This window comes from Lycium barbarum, chromosome 12 (genome assembly GCF_019175385.1).
Source record: "Lycium barbarum isolate Lr01 chromosome 12, ASM1917538v2, whole genome shotgun sequence".
NCBI lineage: Eukaryota > Viridiplantae > Streptophyta > Magnoliopsida > Solanales > Solanaceae > Lycium > Lycium barbarum.
In genome coordinates this window covers 76,456,283-76,477,380 of record NC_083348.1, presented here as the reverse complement: position 1 = coordinate 76,477,380, position 21,098 = coordinate 76,456,283, and the positions used below count along the sequence as shown (strand labels likewise).

Sequence of the window (21,098 nt, the reverse complement as noted above, 5' to 3'; positions counted from 1 at the left end):
GTGTGTTGAGTAAGAATTTCATAGATGGTACCCATCAAATTTAAATCTTAAGAGTCACTCATCCTAAAAAGCTACTTCACCATACTTCACTTTGGGAATCACTTTAAAAAAAGTTGAGCAAACAACAAAATGATGCACGAGGAAAAATTATAGATTAAGGGACTATTTGTAAAACAAACCGCAATTAAGGGACTACTTTTATGTGGATAAAAGAGAAGATTAAGGGGTTATTTTTTTTTATCATTTTTCACCTCCTTTACCCCTCTAACTTTTCGTAATTCTCACTTCTCCCCCAACCTTCCTCCTTGCTGTTTTACCTTGAGTGCCACTCTCTCCATTTCAGTGAGCACAGATCCACCTTGCTCTCATTTCTTTCATTTGAGATCACACACACACACACACCCTTTTTAACGCTACAATTACACACATATGGTCCTAAGATTTTCTTGAGAGCAATAAAAATGGATTCACAACCTTCCCGTTCTTCGGGAAGGTTCGAAACTAATACTCCATCCTTAACCAAATCAATTTCCGATGCAAATACACATAACCAAAGCTTAGCTTCAATTCTCAACAACCCACATGCCGGTAAATCAGACAGTTTTTGGTGGTGGTCCACGTCATCATCATCTATACCCACACCCGATTTCGCCCCGCTATCAACTCAACCCAAACCCGGATCCGAAACCCGAATCCCCGATTTTAAACCCTACATCTCTTCCATATCCGACCCGTATACCCGTTTCCAGGACATTCAACAACACACGAAATTGGAATCCCTCGACGATCAAAATGCCCTTGTTGCTTGCTTAAAGGAAGTACCTTCGTTGTATTTTAAAGAGGATTTTGAGTTGGAAGACGGTGCTACTTTTAAAGCTGCGTGCCCATTTAGGTCCAATGTGGAGAATTTGGCTACTCAAGAGAAGTTATCGCAGTATTTAGATGTTGTGGAATTGCATTTGGTTAAGGAGATATCGTTGCGATCGAATTCGTTTTTCGAGGCACAAGGGGAGTTAGTTGATTTAAATGAGAAGATTGTTCAAGGGTGTGATAGAATAAGGGAATTGAAAGAGAGTATAAAGTTATTGGATGATAATTTGGTAGGGTCTGCTAGAAAGGTACATGAGTTGAATGTTAAGAGGAGTGAATTGATTGGTCATCAGGATAAGTTGAAGCTTATACTATATGTTAATCAAGCTCTATCAACTCTCAAGTTGGTATGTACTGATTTCACGAATTCTTTTTCCATTATGTATGTCTCATGTTGGTTTCTTGTCTAAGTCCGTTTCAGTTTGTTTGTCTAGTTTTGACTTGGCACGGAGTTTAAGAAAGTACAGAGGATTTTTTAATATTGTAGTCTTAAACTAAAGATATGTAGAATGTACCGAAATGTGCTTTAATTTTTTGGTCTTAAACATGCTATGCGGAAAGTTGGGAATTAAAGAGTTGCCAAGAAAGGGACATTCTTTTTTGAAACGGACTAAAAAGGAAAGTAAGACAAATAAATTGAAACGGAGGGAGTAGAAGAACTTGGGAACATTTGTTGGGATTTCTATGAATTAAGTAAGGAATGTGAATAGACCCAATATAGCAGAACATTGGAGGGAATTGTTTATTTTGCTTTGTTGTTTAAATACTATGGTCTATGGGATTCCTGAAAGAAAATATAGGTATTATAGGATTCACAGTTCTTATAAATTGTAACTGAGATGAAATTGTTACCCCCCACCCCCCCCCCCCCCCCCCAAAAAAAAAAAAAAAAAAAAAACCTGAGATGACGTTGTGGAATTACAACAAGCAAGTTATTAGGTCTTACTTTTTCATTAACTGCCTGGTAGAGATGTTAAGGATTCTTGTGGCAATTCAAATTCTTATGATGGTGATACTTCAGTCTAGGTTTGGAATTAGATGTCCTTAGTTTGAGTGAGAAAGTGGGTTAAGTTTTATATGGAAGAGTACTAAGGTCGAAAAGATCGGTTCTTTGTACATACAATCTCATACCTTTTGACCCATGACCTATTAGAGTATTTAGGAAGACACATTTAGCTCATTTTGATATTCTGTCAACAATGGCATATAACTCTGCTTACCAAGGTTTAAGTAAATGAGAAGAAATCACAAAACTTTTTAGTTTATGTTGAGGTTTTGACCCTAGTCTCCAAGGTTTTCACCCGCTTCATACCGTCAGGCTACACCTTTGGTTGCTCTAAGATCTTTTTGATCTACTCCTTTCTAAGATTTTCTTCTATCACTCTCTCTCGTCATGCTTGACGACAACCAGAGGAACCAAATTTCATCTTCGCCCTTTGATGAGCTTGTGCAATTTTATTTTTGGGAGTTCTGATGATTTGGAATTTTCTTGCTGCTTTTTCTGTTTATTCCAGATATTGTACAGGGTAGTGAATTTAAATAGCGTGGATAAAAACTTGCATTTTAGAACCACTTTGGCTATTAGGATGAAATTTGTTTCCTCCCGAATTAGGAAATATATTATATTTAGCTTATTTTTAGAACTGCAGTAACAATACAATTTAACAAAGCACATGAATAATTAACTTATTTGACTACCAATAATTCGTTAAATTTGTGAAGTTTCACAGACAGAACGATCAAAAGTGGATATCTCATTTAATTGAAGGTTAAAATGTGCTTAACCATTTGTTGCCAAAAAAAAAGTGCTTAACCATATATTATGAGGGACCAAAATTAGAATTTGGTGATATTTCAGGGACTAAAAGCGAAAGTTTTTCTTTTCCTTTATACTTAACTATGGCCATGAGAATTGTTCGCTTTTTTCCGGAATCATTTTTCACTTTATTTCAAAATCAGTGTTTTCCAAATCTAACTTGGACTTGGATTCCAAATTTGGAAAAGTGCTTCAAACTTGTTTTCTAATTCCATCTTCATATATTCCAAATAAAGTGCTCTATTCTCTGCTATGCAAAAAGTTTAACCAAACACAACTCAATCTTCAACTCCAACTTCATACATTCCAAATAAAGTGGAAAATATTTGGAATCCATGGTCAAACACCTACTAAGAGTCTTAAGATCCCAAGATCCACACCTTCTTAAGGTGGATTAGAACACACCTTAGTCCTTCCTCCATAACTAAGTGAATCCGGTCCAATTTATTTAGATGTTTGCTTTTGAAGTGGTGATTCTGGTCATTTTAAGGTTTCATTGGGGGCTTGTTATTCCTTTTTTATTATTATTTGTCAGTGCTTTCATTATTATTCCGCAAGTTGGTGTCAGTATGCTGTGTGTTTGTACCAATCCTTCCTGCAGATTTTGTTTGTTACTTATTGGCTTATTGATAAAGCTGTTAGAGGGGCTGAAAGGATTTGCTACGGCAATTAGTAGTTGGTACTTGGGCTATGTTGACTATCTGGGTTCACCGAGATGTAGTCTGCCTTTTAGATAATCAGGAGGAACTTAATTTTCTGCAGTTATTGTTTTTTCCAGCTTTTATCCTCCATATTGACAAGTTACTGATTTTTTAGACCTTCATGGTGTCTGGTTTTATTATGTTAATAATATCTCTTGTTTACTGATTCAAAAAAAGTTAATGGTTTATTGAATGGTAATAATCTGACACAATACTCATATTTTATACAGCTTGTTGCATCTGCAGATTGTGCCGGAGCTCTAGATGTTATAGATGATATACAACATTTATTGGTATGTATAAAAGTCTTTTTATTTCTCTGCTCATCTTTTACCTTGATCAACCTGTGTTCATTGAGGCTAAACCGGTAACCATCCCTTTCTGTGACTTAAAGTTGGAATATGGAGAACCATTTTGTTATTCTGTTGGGTAGTACTTTTTTCCTTTGGATAAACAGATGTATTTGGTTAATATACTTCTAGCTTTATTTTTGGCTTCAATGAAAAATATTTCACACAACTACGTAGATAGTCTGTTGCTAAAGTCTATTATAGAAGATGAAGTTGTTATGACATATGTACTTACTGTATTGTCTATGCTTAATTTGTGCTTAACAGGATGGAGATGAGTTAGCTGGTCTACATTGTTTTCGTCATGTTCGTGACCAGTTAGCCGCTTCAACTGATTCCATTAACAGGTTAGACTATTTGAATTGGATTTTCTTTTTTATAGGTTGACTCACATTACTGCAAGAACGTTATTGCCTTTAAGGTGCTTGAGTTCTTGATAATGCTAAATGAATTAAAGCTTAAGCATTGTTTCCATTTGCTGTAGCAAAATGAATATTTTTATTGAGGCGGTTGTGCTAGTAATACCTGTCTCTGATTCAGTTGTATCCGTGATAACATTTAGAACAAACTATTATCTCATTTGTATTATGGAGTGACCAAACTATTATCTTGTAGTTTCTTATTCCTTGATGTGTATTACTATCTGTTGCCACATTTGTTTTGTATCTTGTTATTTTGCTATCACTTTTCTGACATTATTGTGCCAGGTACCTTTTCTGAGCCGAGGGTCTACCGGAAACAGCCTCTCTACCTCACAAAGGTAGGGGTAAGGTCTGCGTACATCCTACCCTCTCGAGACCCCACTTGTGGGATCACACTAGGTTTTTTGTTGTTGCTATTGTTTGCGCAAAGGACTAACCAAAGCATCCAGTTTGCACAGATGATTGTTTGGGTTTCTTGGATGATTTTGTTGTATGATACTTATTTTATACTGCTTGTAAGTTTTAGGGAGGGGTACAAACCGTTTACCATCAGTAAATCTTTCTGCTATAGAAAAAGAAGTAATTCAATTTTCTGTTTCATTCTTGTGTTCTATATAATTCTAACAGCTAACATGTAGATTTATCTAATTAGCTAAGATACCTATTCTTAGGGCATAACCATCCAGTGCACCAGTTTGTTGCTAGTTCTTTCCAGTCTACTGATTGCAAGTTGTATTTCCAAGTTTTGGCAGCAAAATATTCCGTTCTACTGAAACAATGATCCACTATTTTATATTTCCTTAATACATCTTTTGAACCAAGGATCTTTATTATTATTACCACTATATTCTTGAAGTAAACTTTTGTACAATGTGTTGTAACTTACCGGATCCAGCCTTGTAGCATTCTTTCAGCAGAATTTATGCGTATATCTATACACGAAACTGGCGATGTGGATGCTTCAATTACATCAAAATTTAAAGTGCGGGAGATGATTTCTATGAATGGAGAAGGCCATGAAGTAAGCATATCTTTATGTACTTGTATACTGATGTACTTGGTCTTAGATTACTTTCAGTGTACGTATCAAATTGAGAAAATTGCTGCACTTTTTGAAGAAGATAGTGGCCCTAGACAGTTTAGATGTAAAACAGCTTTACTCTATTTATATCACCTGTTGAAAAATGATGGATTGGAACACAATATTGAGTTTAAAACTTTAGAATGTTTTACTGGTTACTGGTACTTTGGTGTTCTCTTTCTATTAGCGGTAGGAAATTTGAATGTTTGCTGGAATTCACCAAGTAGCAAGCACCTGTACAAACTCTTGAAATGTGAAGGGATGAATGTCAGTCTGTGATTATCAGAAACAGAAAAAGGAACAAAGAAATGTGAAGGGACATAGGTGTTGTTTTGTATAGATAGCTTGTGGTTTTTTCTAATTTATCCTCCACAATACAGTTCTTGCGTAAATATAGTTTTCAAAATGTCTTCTATAAAGCCTTTTTCCACTGTAAGAGACGAAAAACCTATTATACCTTACAACGTCTGCAAAATTATGATTGCAAAAGAATATACAGTAACACAGCCATCAAAACCTGAGATAATACCTTATTTGTTGAGTTGCCGCAGCCTGGATCACCACTGTTATAAAAGTTGAAAGTAACAGTTCCCATTTGTCTTTGCCAACCCCAACTTCAGTCATTCCCGTTTAATGCAGATTTCCTTTCTTTTGGATGAGCTTAGTTTCCTTCCATCTTCTGGTCCTTCAAACTAATGCATATTTTCAACCTCAGTTCCCCTCCTGAAAAAAAAAAAAAAGAAAAAAAAAAGAAAAGGAAAAGAGCTATCAAGTAGAAAGGAAGGGGATAAAAGGCTTGTACTACTTGAAGTAGGACATTTCCATTCACATGGAGGAAGGTGCACAGGTCATCAGTAACTAAGGATGACGTCTCTAAAACTAAAAATAACAAATCAGCTTTGATGCATGATAACCTGCTTACCATCAAAGACTAGTGGTTTAGTACATTTAAGTAATGCTCAGAGTTCAACGACCATGTAGTCAAATGAAAAATGTTAAAGTAACAAAATAATCCCTGCTATCTTCCTTGCATAGATCTGACTTGTGGCACTTGCCTGGTGTGGGAGTTCTCCTGATAGCTGTATCTGTCCTATTTTGTCATGACACTAGATTTTGAAGGTCTAGGAGGATAATGGATGATATTTTAAATGTCTGAATCTTTCAAGTTGTATCTTCTTCGGGTTGGCCTTGCAGTGTATATTTTTCTGCTGATATGTTAATAAGTTCCATGGTTGATTCTAGATGTAATTTATGTATTTTCTGTTGCTACAATGTTCTAATTCTTGTTCTTGTTTTATCACCCTTTTAGTTCGCTGTATCTATGAACCTTGTCATCATCTGAACATTGACGTTGACGTATTGCAGGTTAAATTGGATGAAGAAGAAACCTCTAATTTGCGAGACCGACTGCTTCCTTTTGTTATTGGGTTACTTAGAACCGTGAGTCTATCTGTTTTTTCACTGAGTAATATTGTTACTCTTTTGTTTTCTGAGATGTCGTTGGCATACTGTTTTTCTTTGGGTGGTAAATAATAATTGCTGAATGCCATCGTGATCATGCTCTTCGTTAAGTATAGAAATCAACACACCCTCGAAGATATGCAGATTCACTTTAGAGTTAGGTGAGCGGAACTATTCGAGCTAACATATGTGTAGCTTTGGATGGGATTATACTGTTAAGTAAATCAATAAATGAATAATTTTAAGAGCTGAAGTATCGAGGTTAGACGTGTCATTATCCAAACGAGCAATATCTTGTCGAGAAAATTTGGCCTGGCGTTGATTTTATTCCAAATTCTTCACTTTTGTGTATACGATCTGATTTGACGGGCTGACGATTGTTTGGATCACTTGCAGCAGTGATACAACGCTAAATAAAGTGTATATATTAAGTGGACATACAAGTATTGGCGAAGATTGTCTTAATGAATTATTTAAATACTTCAGTTTTGAAGAGAAGAATGCAGGAGGAAGATGGCTGAAGATCTAGGAAATAGTGAATAGAGAGGCTTACAATCCCTTCGCCCCTCTTATGTCCCATTTCTTGGTGTCCTCATTCTGTCTGTTCACTTGTAATTGACTAATTGCTGGTCATCAATACAAATCCGGCTGCAATTTATGAAAATGAAACAAACTTTATTCTGGGTTGTTTTGGAGCTGTAAAGTCTATGGATATGTTTTCTGTGAACGGTTTTTGAGTGTTTGGATTTATTTGATGTTTGTAGTAAAATATTTGGTCATGTTTGACTGTTGATATCCAGGCAAAGCTCCCTGCTGTGTTGAGATTATATCGTGACACTCTTACGGCTGATATGAAAACGGCCATTAAGATGGCAGTTGAAGAACTGCTACGGGTTCTTGGTGCCCAACCTATGGATTCAGATTTTGTTGCAGGAGAACGAGCAGTTGAGGCTGATGGTGGGTTTATGTTATTAGGTTCACATCTCATTTTTATAAGAGCTTCAGATGCAAATGAATTTGGTGTGCAAAAGATTGGTTTTTTTCTTCCTTTTTCTTGTAACCAGAAAATAAAGTGCTGTAAAAGATAGCTAAGGATTGATGATGCAACTACATTATTCATACATAGGAGTGGTCTGGTAGATTTCATGTTATGGTTTCTAATATCATGTATATATGCTGGCTCAGGTGGAAGCTCATCCCTTGCCAGTAGATTGAGAAGCCTGTCGCCTGAATGTTTTGTTCATCTTTTGAAGGCTGTTTTCCTGGTAGTGCAGGTAATGTGTACCTCACTGTACCTTTTTGTTCATTCGGGATTATGCTGCAATCATGAAATATTACTTTACTTTTTTCCCTTTGAGGAATGGAAAAAAGGATTTGTATGTCGGTGTAGGGATAAGTGGAAGATCTAGGGGATTCTGTTTTTTCCCTTTTATTAATGAATTTATTCCTTGATTAAGAAAGTGATCTACATATGCAATACACTTTGATTCATTTGGTGGGCACTGATAGTTCCCTTAAAAAGGTGTTTAGTTGGTCTTGAATGGTTGAAACAAAATAAAGCATGTTAAGCTAAAGATGAGAAGCCAAATATATGTGCCGCTAAGGAAACCGGTTGTTTCTATTCTCTGTCTGACTCCTTCAATGATACCTACTTGCTCTGGGGTATCAGTACTGACTGTTTTCTCTGACACTATCACGACCATCCAAAACTCTCAACCAGCATAAGAGCCACTAAAATAGAGTTTTTGCTAAGCACCAGAGCTGATCATAGCAATTCACATGGAGAATATATTCCTTGATAACTGTGGCATACACTACCAAATGGATAGTTTTGATCTGGATTTGTGGTTTGTTTTGAATAATTGGTTACCCATCCTTATTGTAGCTGTCTGGGAAAGCGCTTAGTGTAATTGTCATACCAATTCCTGTCTTTGTTCCATCTAATTTGTGTATGATATAACTTGATATTTTTCGTTTAGTGAATGCAGGCACACTTAGCACAGGCATCCGAAGTTAAAAGAGCCATTGAGTGGATTTTGTGCCATCTTGATGGCCATTATGCTGCTGACTCAGTTGCTGCTGCAATTGCACTTGGAGCAGCAGCTTCAGAAACAGCTCATGAAACCAATGGTCAGGTAAATTCGTTGCTGCAACTTTCTGTGCAGAGGAAGGGAAATGATGGTACAATGACGTCGACTTTATCACGAAATTTCAGGTTATTCACATTCCTGTTCCCTTTTCATTTATTTTGTATCTTTTGGATTTCTCTTTATTCTCTAGAAATCTCGCACCTTCTTGCAAAATATTCCCTTCAGAGTTGATGTGGTACAGACAGTTTTTTGTGGTTTCCTATACCTTTATACAAGCCTCTGTTGGTAAAACATCAGCACTATTGAAAAGCATATTAGTTGATTGATGAGATGCTTGTCTGTACTGTGTACTGTGTTTTTTTCTTGGCATGGGTTAGGAGAGAGCAGAAGCTGTGTAGGTTTTACTTTCTCTAACATTACTAAAAAAGATCTTTTTCTGGTTGAGTTCTTTAAAGTAGTTGGTTTAAAGAAGCTGCTTAGCAAGATATTTGAATCCAGAAATGCTTGTTTCTATAATTGCATATTAGAACTTTTACTATAAGTGGCAAAAAGCTTCACATTCTGATCAGTAAAGGGCTAAATGCTGTCTTATGTTTTCAATTGCTGGCTTCCTTTTTACTGTTTGCACAAGTTGGTATTTAAAGAATTTCCAAATGTTTATCCCCATATTTTTTCTTTGACAGAGCTGATGTATTGAGAGAGAACGCAGAAGCCGTTTTTGCAGCTTGTGATGCTGCTCATGGCAGATGGGCAAAGATCCTTGGAGTGCGTTCCCCTATCCACCCTAGATTGAGGTTGCAGGAGTTTCTAAATATATATAACATCACTCAAGAATTTATAACCACCACTGAAAAGGTGAAATGCTCTATCTTTTGTAAAATACATAGTGTGCTGTTTGCATGTATGTATTTTAGTTGTATTGATGCATGTTTTGCATATATAGATTGGTGGAAGATTGGGTTATAGTATTCGGGGAACACTGCAATCACAGGCCAAGGCCTTTATTGATTTCCAACACGAATCCAGGGTTAGTTTGTTCACCAGTTGAGCTTTATCTGTGTCATTGTTTTTACCCATAGACTGAATATATTGCTGGTTGATTCAGATGGCAAAGATGAGGGCCATTCTTGACCAGGAAAATTGGGCTGAGATTGATGTCCCTGATGAGTTTCAGACAATTGTCACATCACTGTTCTCTTCAGAATCTGAGACCTGTGAACTTGCTGATGAGGTTTCAGCTGATATTGCACCAAGCAGCCCCAAGATGGCCCTGAGCAGTGATGGCTCCGCTAAGACGGAAGCTAGACTTCAAAAGATATCACAAAATGCAGAGCACACTGATTCTGCTCCACTACTTTCAGATAGCACAACACAGGTAAGTACTTCACATGATTCAGCTGGCAAACTGAAAGCACTAATGCTGATTTTGGAACTAATCTCAGAGCAAAGAAACTAACTCAAGAGAGCGTGGAAGATCTTCTCCTAAACTGCTTTTCTTCAGAGGCGTTGGTTATCACATGGTGAACTGGTCAGTAATTCCTATTAATTACATAATTTTTTTCTGTTCTTTTTCGGTGGAGATGGCACTCTCACTTGTTTATTATTCATTTTGCTGTTGTTTTTCTCTCAATGCCTTCTCTTCTCTGCCCTTGGTGGCTTGGTCTCTTAAGTTCTTATAACTACTGGTTTAAAGCTATTTCTTATGTGAATTTTCCTTGGCAGTCTCTACATGTCGCATTTTCTTTTCCCTAAGAAACAGAAAAGAAAACTTATCAAATAGCATGATTTTTTAATCCTCTTTGGTGCTTTTTACATGGGACTTTGATCCAAGAGTGCTGGATCGTCCTTCCTAGTTTTTCCTTTCTTGCATTAGTTTCAGCCTTCAAAGATGGCAATTCTCCTGTTGCGTTTCAGCGGCTTGATATTGGTAAAGATGTTGTCAGAATGTATTGAGATGAACAATAGTTTGCCGGGCCTATCTTCAGAAGTTGTTCACCGTGTTGTCGAAATCCTGAAGTTGTTCAATACGAGGACTTGTCAGCTTGTCCTTGGTGCTGGAGCAATGCAGGTCTGTTTTGGTTCTCTTGATAATATTTTCTCTAGCTTGTTGATTTTTTTTTTTTTTTTTTTTTTTTTTTTTTGGTGTACAGTTTCACTAAAGCTAGTAGGCCAAGGGTGCTCATGCCACCAAATTTGTTCTTGATTTATATCCCACCTCTATCCCATGAACCAGACACAGTATAGGATTTTAACCTTCTCTATCTTTCAATAGTGCACTTGATATGTTCTGACCCTCCTTTTACTAGCCATCACCCAAGTACCCTGGAGAATGGGGCGAGAAAGGAGGTGAAGAAATGCTTGAAGAGGATTGGGTTTTTATTTCCATATTTCTGGACTAGAGTTGTTGGAATATTTCTAGACCCTTGTGGTCCGGCCCTTCCCCGGACCCCGCGCATAGCTGGAGCTTAGTGCACCGGGCTGCCCTTTTTAGTTGTTGGAATAATTTTCCTTGATAAGGAGAATTATTGGAATAATCGGTTTTTTTTTTTGAGGTGATAAATTTGCCAGAAATGTATGGTGTAGATGTTTGGGCATTAAAAGGTTTATTCCTGGAATCATTGTCAAAGATTGTAAGGAGACTGTACTTGTATGTTCTAGTTCACTATTGATCTGAAATTGACTTTAATTTTGTTCCTTTTTTCCCCCAATTTATTCTCTCTCAACATTTTTACCCTAGTTGATGGTGGATGTGATATCATTGTCTTAATTGGGATAAGTTTTGCAGGTGTCAGGTTTGAAGTCTATTACTTCTAAACACTTGGCCTTGGCAAGTCAAGTCATCAGTTTCACATACACCATAATTCCCGGTATGTAGTGGTGATGAAGTTTTCACTTATGGAGTGACTTAATTATTTGGCTCCACCTTTTATCCTATTCCTAGTCTACTATTGCATTTCATCCTAGTCTATTCTGTTTAACATCTTCATGTCACGTTAATATGTTGACTTAAGGTTTTGTATTTTGTAGGAGTCTTTTGTTCTATCTGAGATTTATATGCCAGGAAAAAATGTAGAGAATTGCTAATATATTATTATTATTATTATTATTATTATTATTACATAATAATTGCTATATATATATATATATATATATATATATAGAGAGAGAGAGAGAGAGAGAGAGATTTGGGAGATGAGTTGGGAGCATTTGGTGAAAGGGAAGGGGAATATGTTTTTTTTTTTTTTTTTGGAAACTGGTGATTGTATTGTATTCCATATGAGTAAAACAGTACATAGGTTGTACTGAAACCATATCTACAAAAGTACTCCAAGACTCTACTATTCTAATCCTATATTGAATCTAATACATCAATAATGGAAACAGTATCATCTGAGTACTGAGTAAGCCTGGTTACTCCAAAAACAAAGCAATAAAATACAATTCAACTTGACCTTCTGCATTCCATTCTCTATACTCAAAACATCTGGAGTTTATCTCCTTCCATATTGCGCACCATATGCTGGCAGGGACAATTCTCCATCTGTTTCTTCTTTGCCTGTAATCCTGTCTCTTCCCAACTCTTTAGAGCCTCTGAAACCTTGCCAGGCATGGTCCAGGGTTTTTTAAGAGAGTTATATAAACCTTTATTGTAAAATAGTACTAGTTTTCCAATAATCCTCCCAAGTGTGAGAAGTAGTTTTTGGTCATGTAAGTTTTTATAACTATGTTTCTGTATTACTCTCCCAGTTATGTATATTATTAGCTTGTTTGTTGTAAAAATCCATGTTATCTAAATCTATGTTTAAGTAATTTCTTTTTTTTTTGAGACTGGTAACATGTATATTTATATATATATATATATTAAACCTGCACCATGACAGTGCAGCCATACAAAATTAAAAAAAACACCCCACCATGCTGCAGACTACTGCTTCACAAGGAACCTATCATATCAACTAGTGATTCAGCCTCTTCTACATAGTTTTCTTTATACCAAAAGTGAAACAAAATGACACAATTCATCTTAATTTTCTGCATAGAATTACATTTGTCTTCAAAAACTCTATTGTTCCTCTCCTTCCAAATTATCCACCAAATAACTGCTGGGATAAGTTTCCACCAACTCTTTTGTCTTACTGCTCCCCCATTATAGTTCCAGCACTTCAATAACTCACAGCTGTTCGCCGGCATAGTCCAACTTAGTCCTACCATGTTCAGGAAAAATTGCCACAATTGTATAGTGAAAGGACAATGTATAAATTTTAAGTAATTTCTTGTTATTATGGATCTCTTACTCTTAATATATGGTTATTCTCTTAATTTTTTAATAAACTCGATGGATTAACCTGTAAATTCCTAGGTTTTGAGAGGCCATTAAAATATCCAAGATGATAAAGGAAGAAATGTTTGGCTATGTCCGGGGTGTGGTTAAAGAAGAGAGTTATTGAGAGTAAAGATTAAGAGAAAGAGATGAACAGTGTAACAAGAATCCTTACTGTACTGAGTCCAGATTAAAAAAAAAAAAAAGGGGGGGGGGGGGGGGGGGGGGAGAGATAAATAGAAACTATATATATATTTTGTATAATATGGATTAAGTTGAGTTTAAATGGAGGGCATGGTCAGTAAGTATTCATATAACCGACTCCAACGTGCTTGAGATTGCCGCAACATTGTTGTAATATAGGAAGGACATGCACAAATATAAAGAATGTTTAACTAGTAAACTTAATTTGCTGATACAGCGTTGGCATAAGAAGCCTTCACTTGAGATGTTACCTTAGGTAGTACGGTTTGATACATGCGTAATGTGGATCTGTAAGCAGCTAGACATAACAAGTCCCAGCTTGCTCATCAATGACAATGGGCCTGTAATATCTTAATTTAAATACCTTGTAATTTTAAATCTCCATTCTTTTCCTGACAAGTTTTGTATTTGGTAAAAGAAATCAAGAGGACTCTGTTCCTGAAAGTGCCTGAGACACGTAAGGGGATGCTGATTCTGGAGGTTGATCGTGTAGCACAGGTATTGTAAATCTTTAAATGGTATTCGTGGTGGATTTTGCTTAAACCCACTCCTAACAGAATGAATATCTTTCTTTTCTTGGTCTATTTCATGCGAACAAGAATCGCGAAGCATTCTCTTTTCCATAATACTTTTTTTCTTCTCTGCCTGTGTATGTATCTGTGTTATTGATCTCTCTTACCGACCATATCGAGTTACAGCTGTTATAAGATTCGCTGGAAGCGAAAAACAGAATCAGAAGTTCAAGATCCCTTGCACTATATTCAGTGGCACTTGTACACCAAGTGGAGAGAGATGACTGCGATTAGTTTCTTCTGTGTATATATCACTTGAATGCATCTTATAAGCTGTTGTGACTATGCAAAAACAGTAGAATGAAATGGAGGATCATGTGATACTTCTATTTTTAAAAGTCAGGCTTGGAGTATCTTCTGCCAAATGTTGTTTCCTTATATTCCAAATATGGCCAAAAAAGAGAAGTTCACGAAAAAAGAGAGTGCTTAAAAACATTTGGTTTAGTTTTAAGTTTTGACCTCAAAAGCACTCAGCCTCTACAGAGTTGGTGTAGCCTGCTTCTGTAATATGTAACTAATTAATGATGTAATCCTTTGCGTCTAATAACCAAGGGCTTCCATTTTTTCCCGACCATGCATTTTTCAGTAATAATATATGTCATTTTTCATGTTAACAGTTTCTTGTATTTCATGAAATTTAGTTCCTATGTATCTCTCATCTGGCAATTGCGTTTTGTCCTTTTTCATTCTTTCTGTATAGAAGAATATGTTGTTTGCAAATTCTGTATATGAATCAATCACACGTAGTATGCCCAAATCCCAAAACTGTCTGTGCTGAGATTGTTGGATTTTCATAATCCATGGTCTCGATAAGGAAATATTGTTTTGACTCTAGATTTTTGCATGAAATTTAGGACTATAAGATGCACCGAGATGAAATACACTCAAAGCTGGTGCAGATAATGAGGGAAAGGTTGCTTGTCCACCTCCGTGGGTTGCCACAGATTGTTGAGAGTTGGAATAGGCCGGAAGATACAGACACACAGCCAAGTCAATTTGCTCGTTCTATCACTAAGGTACAAGTTATACGGTAGTAGTCAATTTGTTCATTCTATCACTAAGGTACAAGTTATACGGTAGTAAGCCTGACTCTTGCCCCCATTTTCGTTCCACCTCTTCCTTATGTTTGTGTCCTAAAATGAGAAAAGGGATGGGATGAGGATGAATTTGTCACACGTCAGCCACTTCTAACTGGCATTCAATGAAAATCCAAAATGTAAATTTGCACCTCGTGTTCTCTCTTTAAGTGCTATCACATTTCTTTCCTTCCATATACATAAACAATATGAGATGCTGCTTGTATTCGGGAGAGTTTCCCATTCTCAATGAAACATACACACACAATGAGGCAACTTACATGCTTTACTCCAACCCTTCTTGATTGTAAAACATTCGGGCTTGCCAAGTGACAGTTATAATTGACCTGAAATATTAAGGACTAAAAGTTCAAACCCTGCTTGAAAATTTACAGGCAACTGGCTGTTGCTGAGTTAGTCAACTAAGTTCAGAGATAATATTTCTCTGATATTTGATGCAATGCTTTAACCTATGCAAGTTTCCTCTCATTTTCAATTGTTTCTCCTGATTTTTCTCATCTGAGTCTGGAGGTTACTGTTTTACTTCGGTTTTAGTTGTTGCATGCAGTGTTATCTAAAGCGAAAAGCGCAAAAAAGCTCTAAGGTCAGCTGGGGCTTTAAGTGCAAAGCGCAAATAAAGCGTGGGCTTTAATGAAAAAAAGCGCAATGGTGCAAAAATACAAATATATATATGTTTAGTCCAAGATTAATAATAATAAGCATGAATAACAAATATATGGACAAAAAAATTGTAAAAATATTACGATAAAGTGAAATATCAATCTAGTGTCACCTCCTCAAGAGAGGCTCATTGGCAAGGAAAGTATGTCTTAGAGCCTTGATGACGACACTAAAGCGCACATAAAGCGAGGCGAAGCGCTCAACATGTTTTGAGCCTCGCTTTAGGGCTTAAGCGCGCTTAAAGCGCGCATTTGATAACACTGGTTGCATGCAAATTACTCACTTTTGTTGTTTCCTATGGCAGTGCTTTTTCTAACATTTTACCTGTTACTTCTATGAGAACTTGGACTTGCACCTAACTGATTTTCATTCTTAATCTGTTTGAAGGAAGTTGGCCTTCTTCAACGTGTCTTATGTCGAACCCTGCATGAGTTAGATGTTCAAGCTATTTTCAGGTGAATATTTAATTTCCTGAATTTGTCCAGGGCAAAGGGTAAAAGAACCTTGTCGTTTTGGGGGACACAACATAATATTTTACTGCCACAATATCGTCCTTTGCTTCCTTCAATTTTCAACAGTAACATGTATATTTGCTCAATACCAAGATGTTAAGCTTTATTTTTGCATATGATATATTTTTATTTTTTTGGATCAAGTAAAAGATTTCATTGATATTAACAAGGCCATAAATGGCCGTATACAAGAGGTATACCAAAAAGGAGAAACCTTCAAAATAAAGTTCTCTCCAAAAGACACTCAATCCTCTATACAAACAGGAACTACATGGGTGCACCAAAAGAAAATAAGGGATCGGAGGCTACCCCTCAACTGAGCAAAGCTCATCTCCACCCCTTCAAAAGCTCTCCTATTTCTCTATTTCCAGATGACCCACAAAAAAGCAAGAGGAGTAACATTCCAAGCCTTGTGACTTCTTCTCCTAGCTCCACTCTTCCAACTGAACATCAACTCCTTCACGGACTTTGGCATAACCCAAGAAACACCAAACCATTTAAAGATATCCCACCATAACCTTGTGGCTAGTTTACAATGTAACAAAATATGATCCACGTCTTCCCCTGTGTGCTTACATAGGGAACACCAACTTATACAAACGACCTTTCTTTTTCTAAGGTTCTCCGCCGTCAATATCACTCCTCTAGTCGCCAACCATGTGAAGAAACACACCTTCCTCGGCACCTTAGGTATCCAGATCGAATCAAATGGGGAACTATCCTCCGCCCTAACCAAAAGCTTCTCATAGAATGACTTGACAGAGAACAATTTGTTACTTCTCAACTCCCAACTCAAAGCAACGGTTCTGTCAATTGGCTCACATTGCTTGTGAAATAAAGCTAGCATGATATAACCCTTTTTGTTGTCTTATTATTATTGTTATTGCTAATGTTGATATTAGTATTATTATATTTGTTGTTATTTTTGCATATGATATAAATCCATCGATTTTTTATCATTAGAAGCATTTAGGTTGTTGTGGCGATGGTTATTTTATTAGTATAGCATTATGTTTTTTCACAATGTCTTCCTAGTTTTTATATTATTGGGAATGTTGTACTTGTATATTGGGTGCTGGGACGAAGTAATTTTTCTATCTATATCCCTTGCTTTAATTAGCATGTGGTATATCTCTTGCTTAAATATAATGTGGTACTTGCAGGCAAGTGGTTACTTTCTTCCATTCTCAAATTTCAGAAGCTTTTTCGCACTTGGATATTAGCAGTCCACAAGCTAAAAAAAGGTATGGCTTTGTTTTAGTGTACAAAATGAACGTTTTTGCTCATATACAGAATGTACTGCAGTATCATTCGATGAATTATTATTTTCTTTTCCCAAGGGCTAATTTATTTATTGTTTTAAACCTCCTGTAGTGTTTACTTGTCTTGTTGAAACAATAGTTCCGTGCTAGTATAAAAATATGTTCCATTGTTATACCATGACTATTTGAAGTTCCTGTAATGCCTACATAATGTACTATAGTTCCATTCTAGGGTTTTTGGATCTATGATACATGAGAAGTAAGAGCATCAACTTAACAACATACAATTTCCCGATAATGGCTGGAGAGAGAGTGTGTATGATGTGTGAATGCTTTGCCTAAAATTTATAAAATTATGCTCCTCAGCATTTTATATCTGCATTAAAAGGTTATATTGGAGAATAGTCTAGTAAATTATACAAGGCAATATAGATATATCTTTTGGGAGTCCTTATTTGAAGTAAGCATTTAAACAGAAGTAGTAGAAGAAGAGGCTTCACAAACTCAAGAAGCAGGAAAAAGAAGACAATGAGAACCTGGAAGCGTACTTGTAGAGGACTCCCTAGTAGTCCCATAGCAAAATGCCCTGTTCTATCCTCCTTTTGCTTTTGTTTTCTACATCTTATTCAAAGAATCAATCACTTCTAGTTAACAGTCACACAAACAAAAAAAAAAAATCAATTGCTTCTTTAGTTCTGGTTAGATTACGTTGTCCCTCACTATCGTAAGTGTGCATTTAATGGAACCACATTCCTCCGTCGCTTAAAGCAATAAAGTGATGGCGTTTAATGAGATAAAAATATCGTAGAGCTGAATAACAACAACATACCCGGTATAATCCCACAAAGTGGGGTCTGGGGAGAGTAGAGTGAACGCAAACCTTATCCCTACCTCGTGGAGGTAGAGGGGCTGTTTCCGAAAGACCCTCGGTTCAAGTGTCGCAAGTCAAGGTAGCTAAGAAAATGGAAATATCCTAGAGTTGAATGCTGCTGATAAGTTTCTTTTTTCTTCTTGCTTGTGTTTGTTATAAGTATTAACTTATTTTCTCTTGCAACAGAATGTATCGCGATGTTCAGCATATTCTTGGATGTATCAGATCATTGCCTTCAGATAGCAAATCTAATCCTCCTAATTGGGGGCAACTTGATGAGTTTGTGGCAAAAAAAATTGGTGAGGAAGTTAGTCAATAGCCTTGTAAAGTAGCCCGTACTTCAGAAAGATCAAATATGAGGCAATCTGACAGTGCGTGAAGACTATGCATCAACATTGTATAATTGACTTGCGGTAAGTCTGGATTTACCAATTTCTTTATATGCATCACATTGAAACTGCATAAACAAGTGATATAACATAATGCAAGCTTAGTATTTAGAACTTGTCCATTGTGTGATACAATGGAGGTATTTTTCTTCTCTGTTAATAACTAGGCAAACTTTGACCATGAGGTAGACAGGTGTAGCAAACTTCATTGTGGAAAATTTGTTCAGAATTTGTAGAAACCATGGAAGCCATAAATTACAGAAGTTCATTGGTTGTGGACTTCTCTTAAAAATATACAACTTTATTCTTGTTTTTATCTTCACAGTTCAGACATAGTCCGAGTTTTCTTGTTTTACCTTCATCTGAGATCTGAATTTATGTAATAAGCTACTGAGTAATATAATCTTGCACTCACCCAGGGCATGTTCATTTTTCTCGATTCCTGGCATTTATAATCCCTAAAATTAGAACGTCTAAAATCTCGCTTTCATTCTTAAGGTAGTTATCATATCTTGTTGGTTACTCTCTTAACCCTTGAAATTTTGTAGATGCACAGTCTTCTTACGGGATGTTGGCGTTATTTCCACAGTTGGTATAAAGTTTTGACAGGAGGGGTTGATAACAACAATTTGTAATTGCCATACACAATTTGTGATCAGTCAGATGCTTGAATTCCATTATGATTGTATTCTTTAGCCCTTGGAAATAGAATTCTTTTCCTTCTTTTTATGTTTTTTGAGGAAAAAGGCACATTGTCATTTGCCAAAAGGGTAAAATAATTTTGCGTGGTAGAGACCAATGGTAGTGTATATTGTATATACTAATTGTATGTGCCAAGAGCTATTTTTTTAATTCCAGCACACTTTGCTCTCCTGTATCAATATCAAAAGATCTTAAAAGACCGTTTTTGTTCTCGTTCTCCTCTCTTTCTTTTTTAACCTTCTTGATGTTTACACCATTAATATTATTTTGGGTTTGCCAATTGAATCCTTTTAATGACGAGGCTTAACAGATTGCATATTATGAGGAAATCCCGGTCTTAATAGTGTCAAACACATATGTACGTAAAAACTTACCCACATCGGGTGTTTAAGCCAAATCAATAGATGCATAACTTATGTTTAGATATATACAACTATCACTTAATCATGATAAATTACATTGATTTGGTGTAAACAACATTTGGGGGTGGGTGGAGGAGACTTTAGCATGGAATGCCACTTATGGAACTTGTTTTTCCTACTCTAATTAATTAAGTTATTTCCCTATTTTCTAAGTAACTTGATTTTTCGGAAAAGATATTTTGCAAACAGTCATGGTAAAAACTGAAAAAAAGAAATTGAAAAATATTTTCCTCTATATCGGACACGCCCTTAATCCAAAAGGAAGGGTGTTTTCATTAATCATGTAAAATCTTATAACTTGGTACGACGGAATCAAACCCGTTATTACAAGCCATTGTCTTGCGGTTTTGCCGACTTTCATAAACAAGGAGGTGAATTTAGTTCAGTTAAGTGTTGGAAGATTAATTTAAAGTTGGAGTAAGAAATTGAAATTATTACTCGCTCCATTTCAAAGTTATCTTTGCAAACAAAAATGGTAAGTGTTATTTTAGGAATTCAAGAGAAAAAATGACAAATATTTTATGCCCTTAGCATTAAAGAAGTAGTCCTCTTTAATATTGATGATACTTAGTTATATTTTAGCAATTTCACTGAATGATATTGGTTATATCTTTAATTTCAAATTTACTAGAGATATCATATCACTGATGATACCTATATTTTATTTTAGAATTTAAATTGTGGGAAAAAAAAAACGTTTTTAACAGATGTAGTTTGTCTCAAAAGGTGCCATTTAGAGGAACAGACATGATGATTTGTTTAAACAATGGCTATTCAGAATTTTAACTCCTTTTCTTTGGTATTGTAATATATATATATATATATGCACTTGTTTACAGATTTTTAATCAATTCGCAAGCTGTCACTTGCCCCTCTTTCAAGAAAATTCTCAACAAGTTAGTTTCGTCAGAAAAGTTCTTAAAGAAAATCTTTAGATATTGTTGTCTGCAGATTTTGAAGGCTTTATTGCCTCTTGTGAGGTTTATTGCTCATCTCAACAACAACCATTCATAATGAGAGCAATTAGTACCTTAAAGATAGAGTTTACATACCTCAAATACCTAAATCTACCTGTGACAATAGAAAATATAAGTAATTATGTGTGGTATATATATAAATGAGGAATTTCTTTCAGTGCACAAGATGTGGAACACTACTTGTGTATTAAATTGTAAAATTGTGTGAATGAATCCTATAAAATCATAACTTTGCTAAGCATCTCAATGCATTCCAAGCTATTCATTGTGTTACCTAGCTTTCTTTTCTAATCATTGCATATGTCATCAAGTGATAAA

General features: G+C 35.9%; 1 protein-coding gene across 1 annotated transcript; it reads left to right on the top strand.

Moving 5' to 3' along the window:
• The first annotated feature begins 94 nt into the window (after window positions 1-94).
• Window positions 95-19,593, top strand: LOC132621525 (vacuolar protein sorting-associated protein 54, chloroplastic-like). The gene is made up of 20 exons (XM_060335831.1): window positions 95-1,217; window positions 3,618-3,680; window positions 4,005-4,084; window positions 5,063-5,180; window positions 6,606-6,680; window positions 7,502-7,658; window positions 7,887-7,975; window positions 8,690-8,916; window positions 9,475-9,646; window positions 9,735-9,818; window positions 9,897-10,166; window positions 10,234-10,319; window positions 10,706-10,859; window positions 11,577-11,658; window positions 13,735-13,814; window positions 14,743-14,904; window positions 16,033-16,100; window positions 17,321-17,401; window positions 18,477-18,703; window positions 19,228-19,593. Exons 1-19 carry the CDS (start codon window positions 462-464, stop codon window positions 18,607-18,609), a joined length of 2,937 nt encoding a protein of 978 aa, XP_060191814.1. The 5' UTR covers window positions 95-461; the 3' UTR covers window positions 18,610-18,703; window positions 19,228-19,593.
• The last annotated feature ends 1,505 nt before the right edge of the window (window positions 19,594-21,098 follow it).

Coding starts and splice junctions, on each gene's coding strand:
- LOC132621525 (XM_060335831.1), top strand. CDS start 462: ATGGATTCACAACCTTCCCGTTCTTCGGGAAGGTTCGAAACTAATACT. Junction 4,085..5,062: donor TCAACTGATTCCATTAACAG/GTTAGACTATTT, acceptor CCAGCCTTGTAG/CATTCTTTCAGCAGAATTTA. Junction 10,320..10,705: donor GGTTATCACATGGTGAACTG/GTCAGTAATTCC, acceptor GTTGCGTTTCAG/CGGCTTGATATTGGTAAAGA.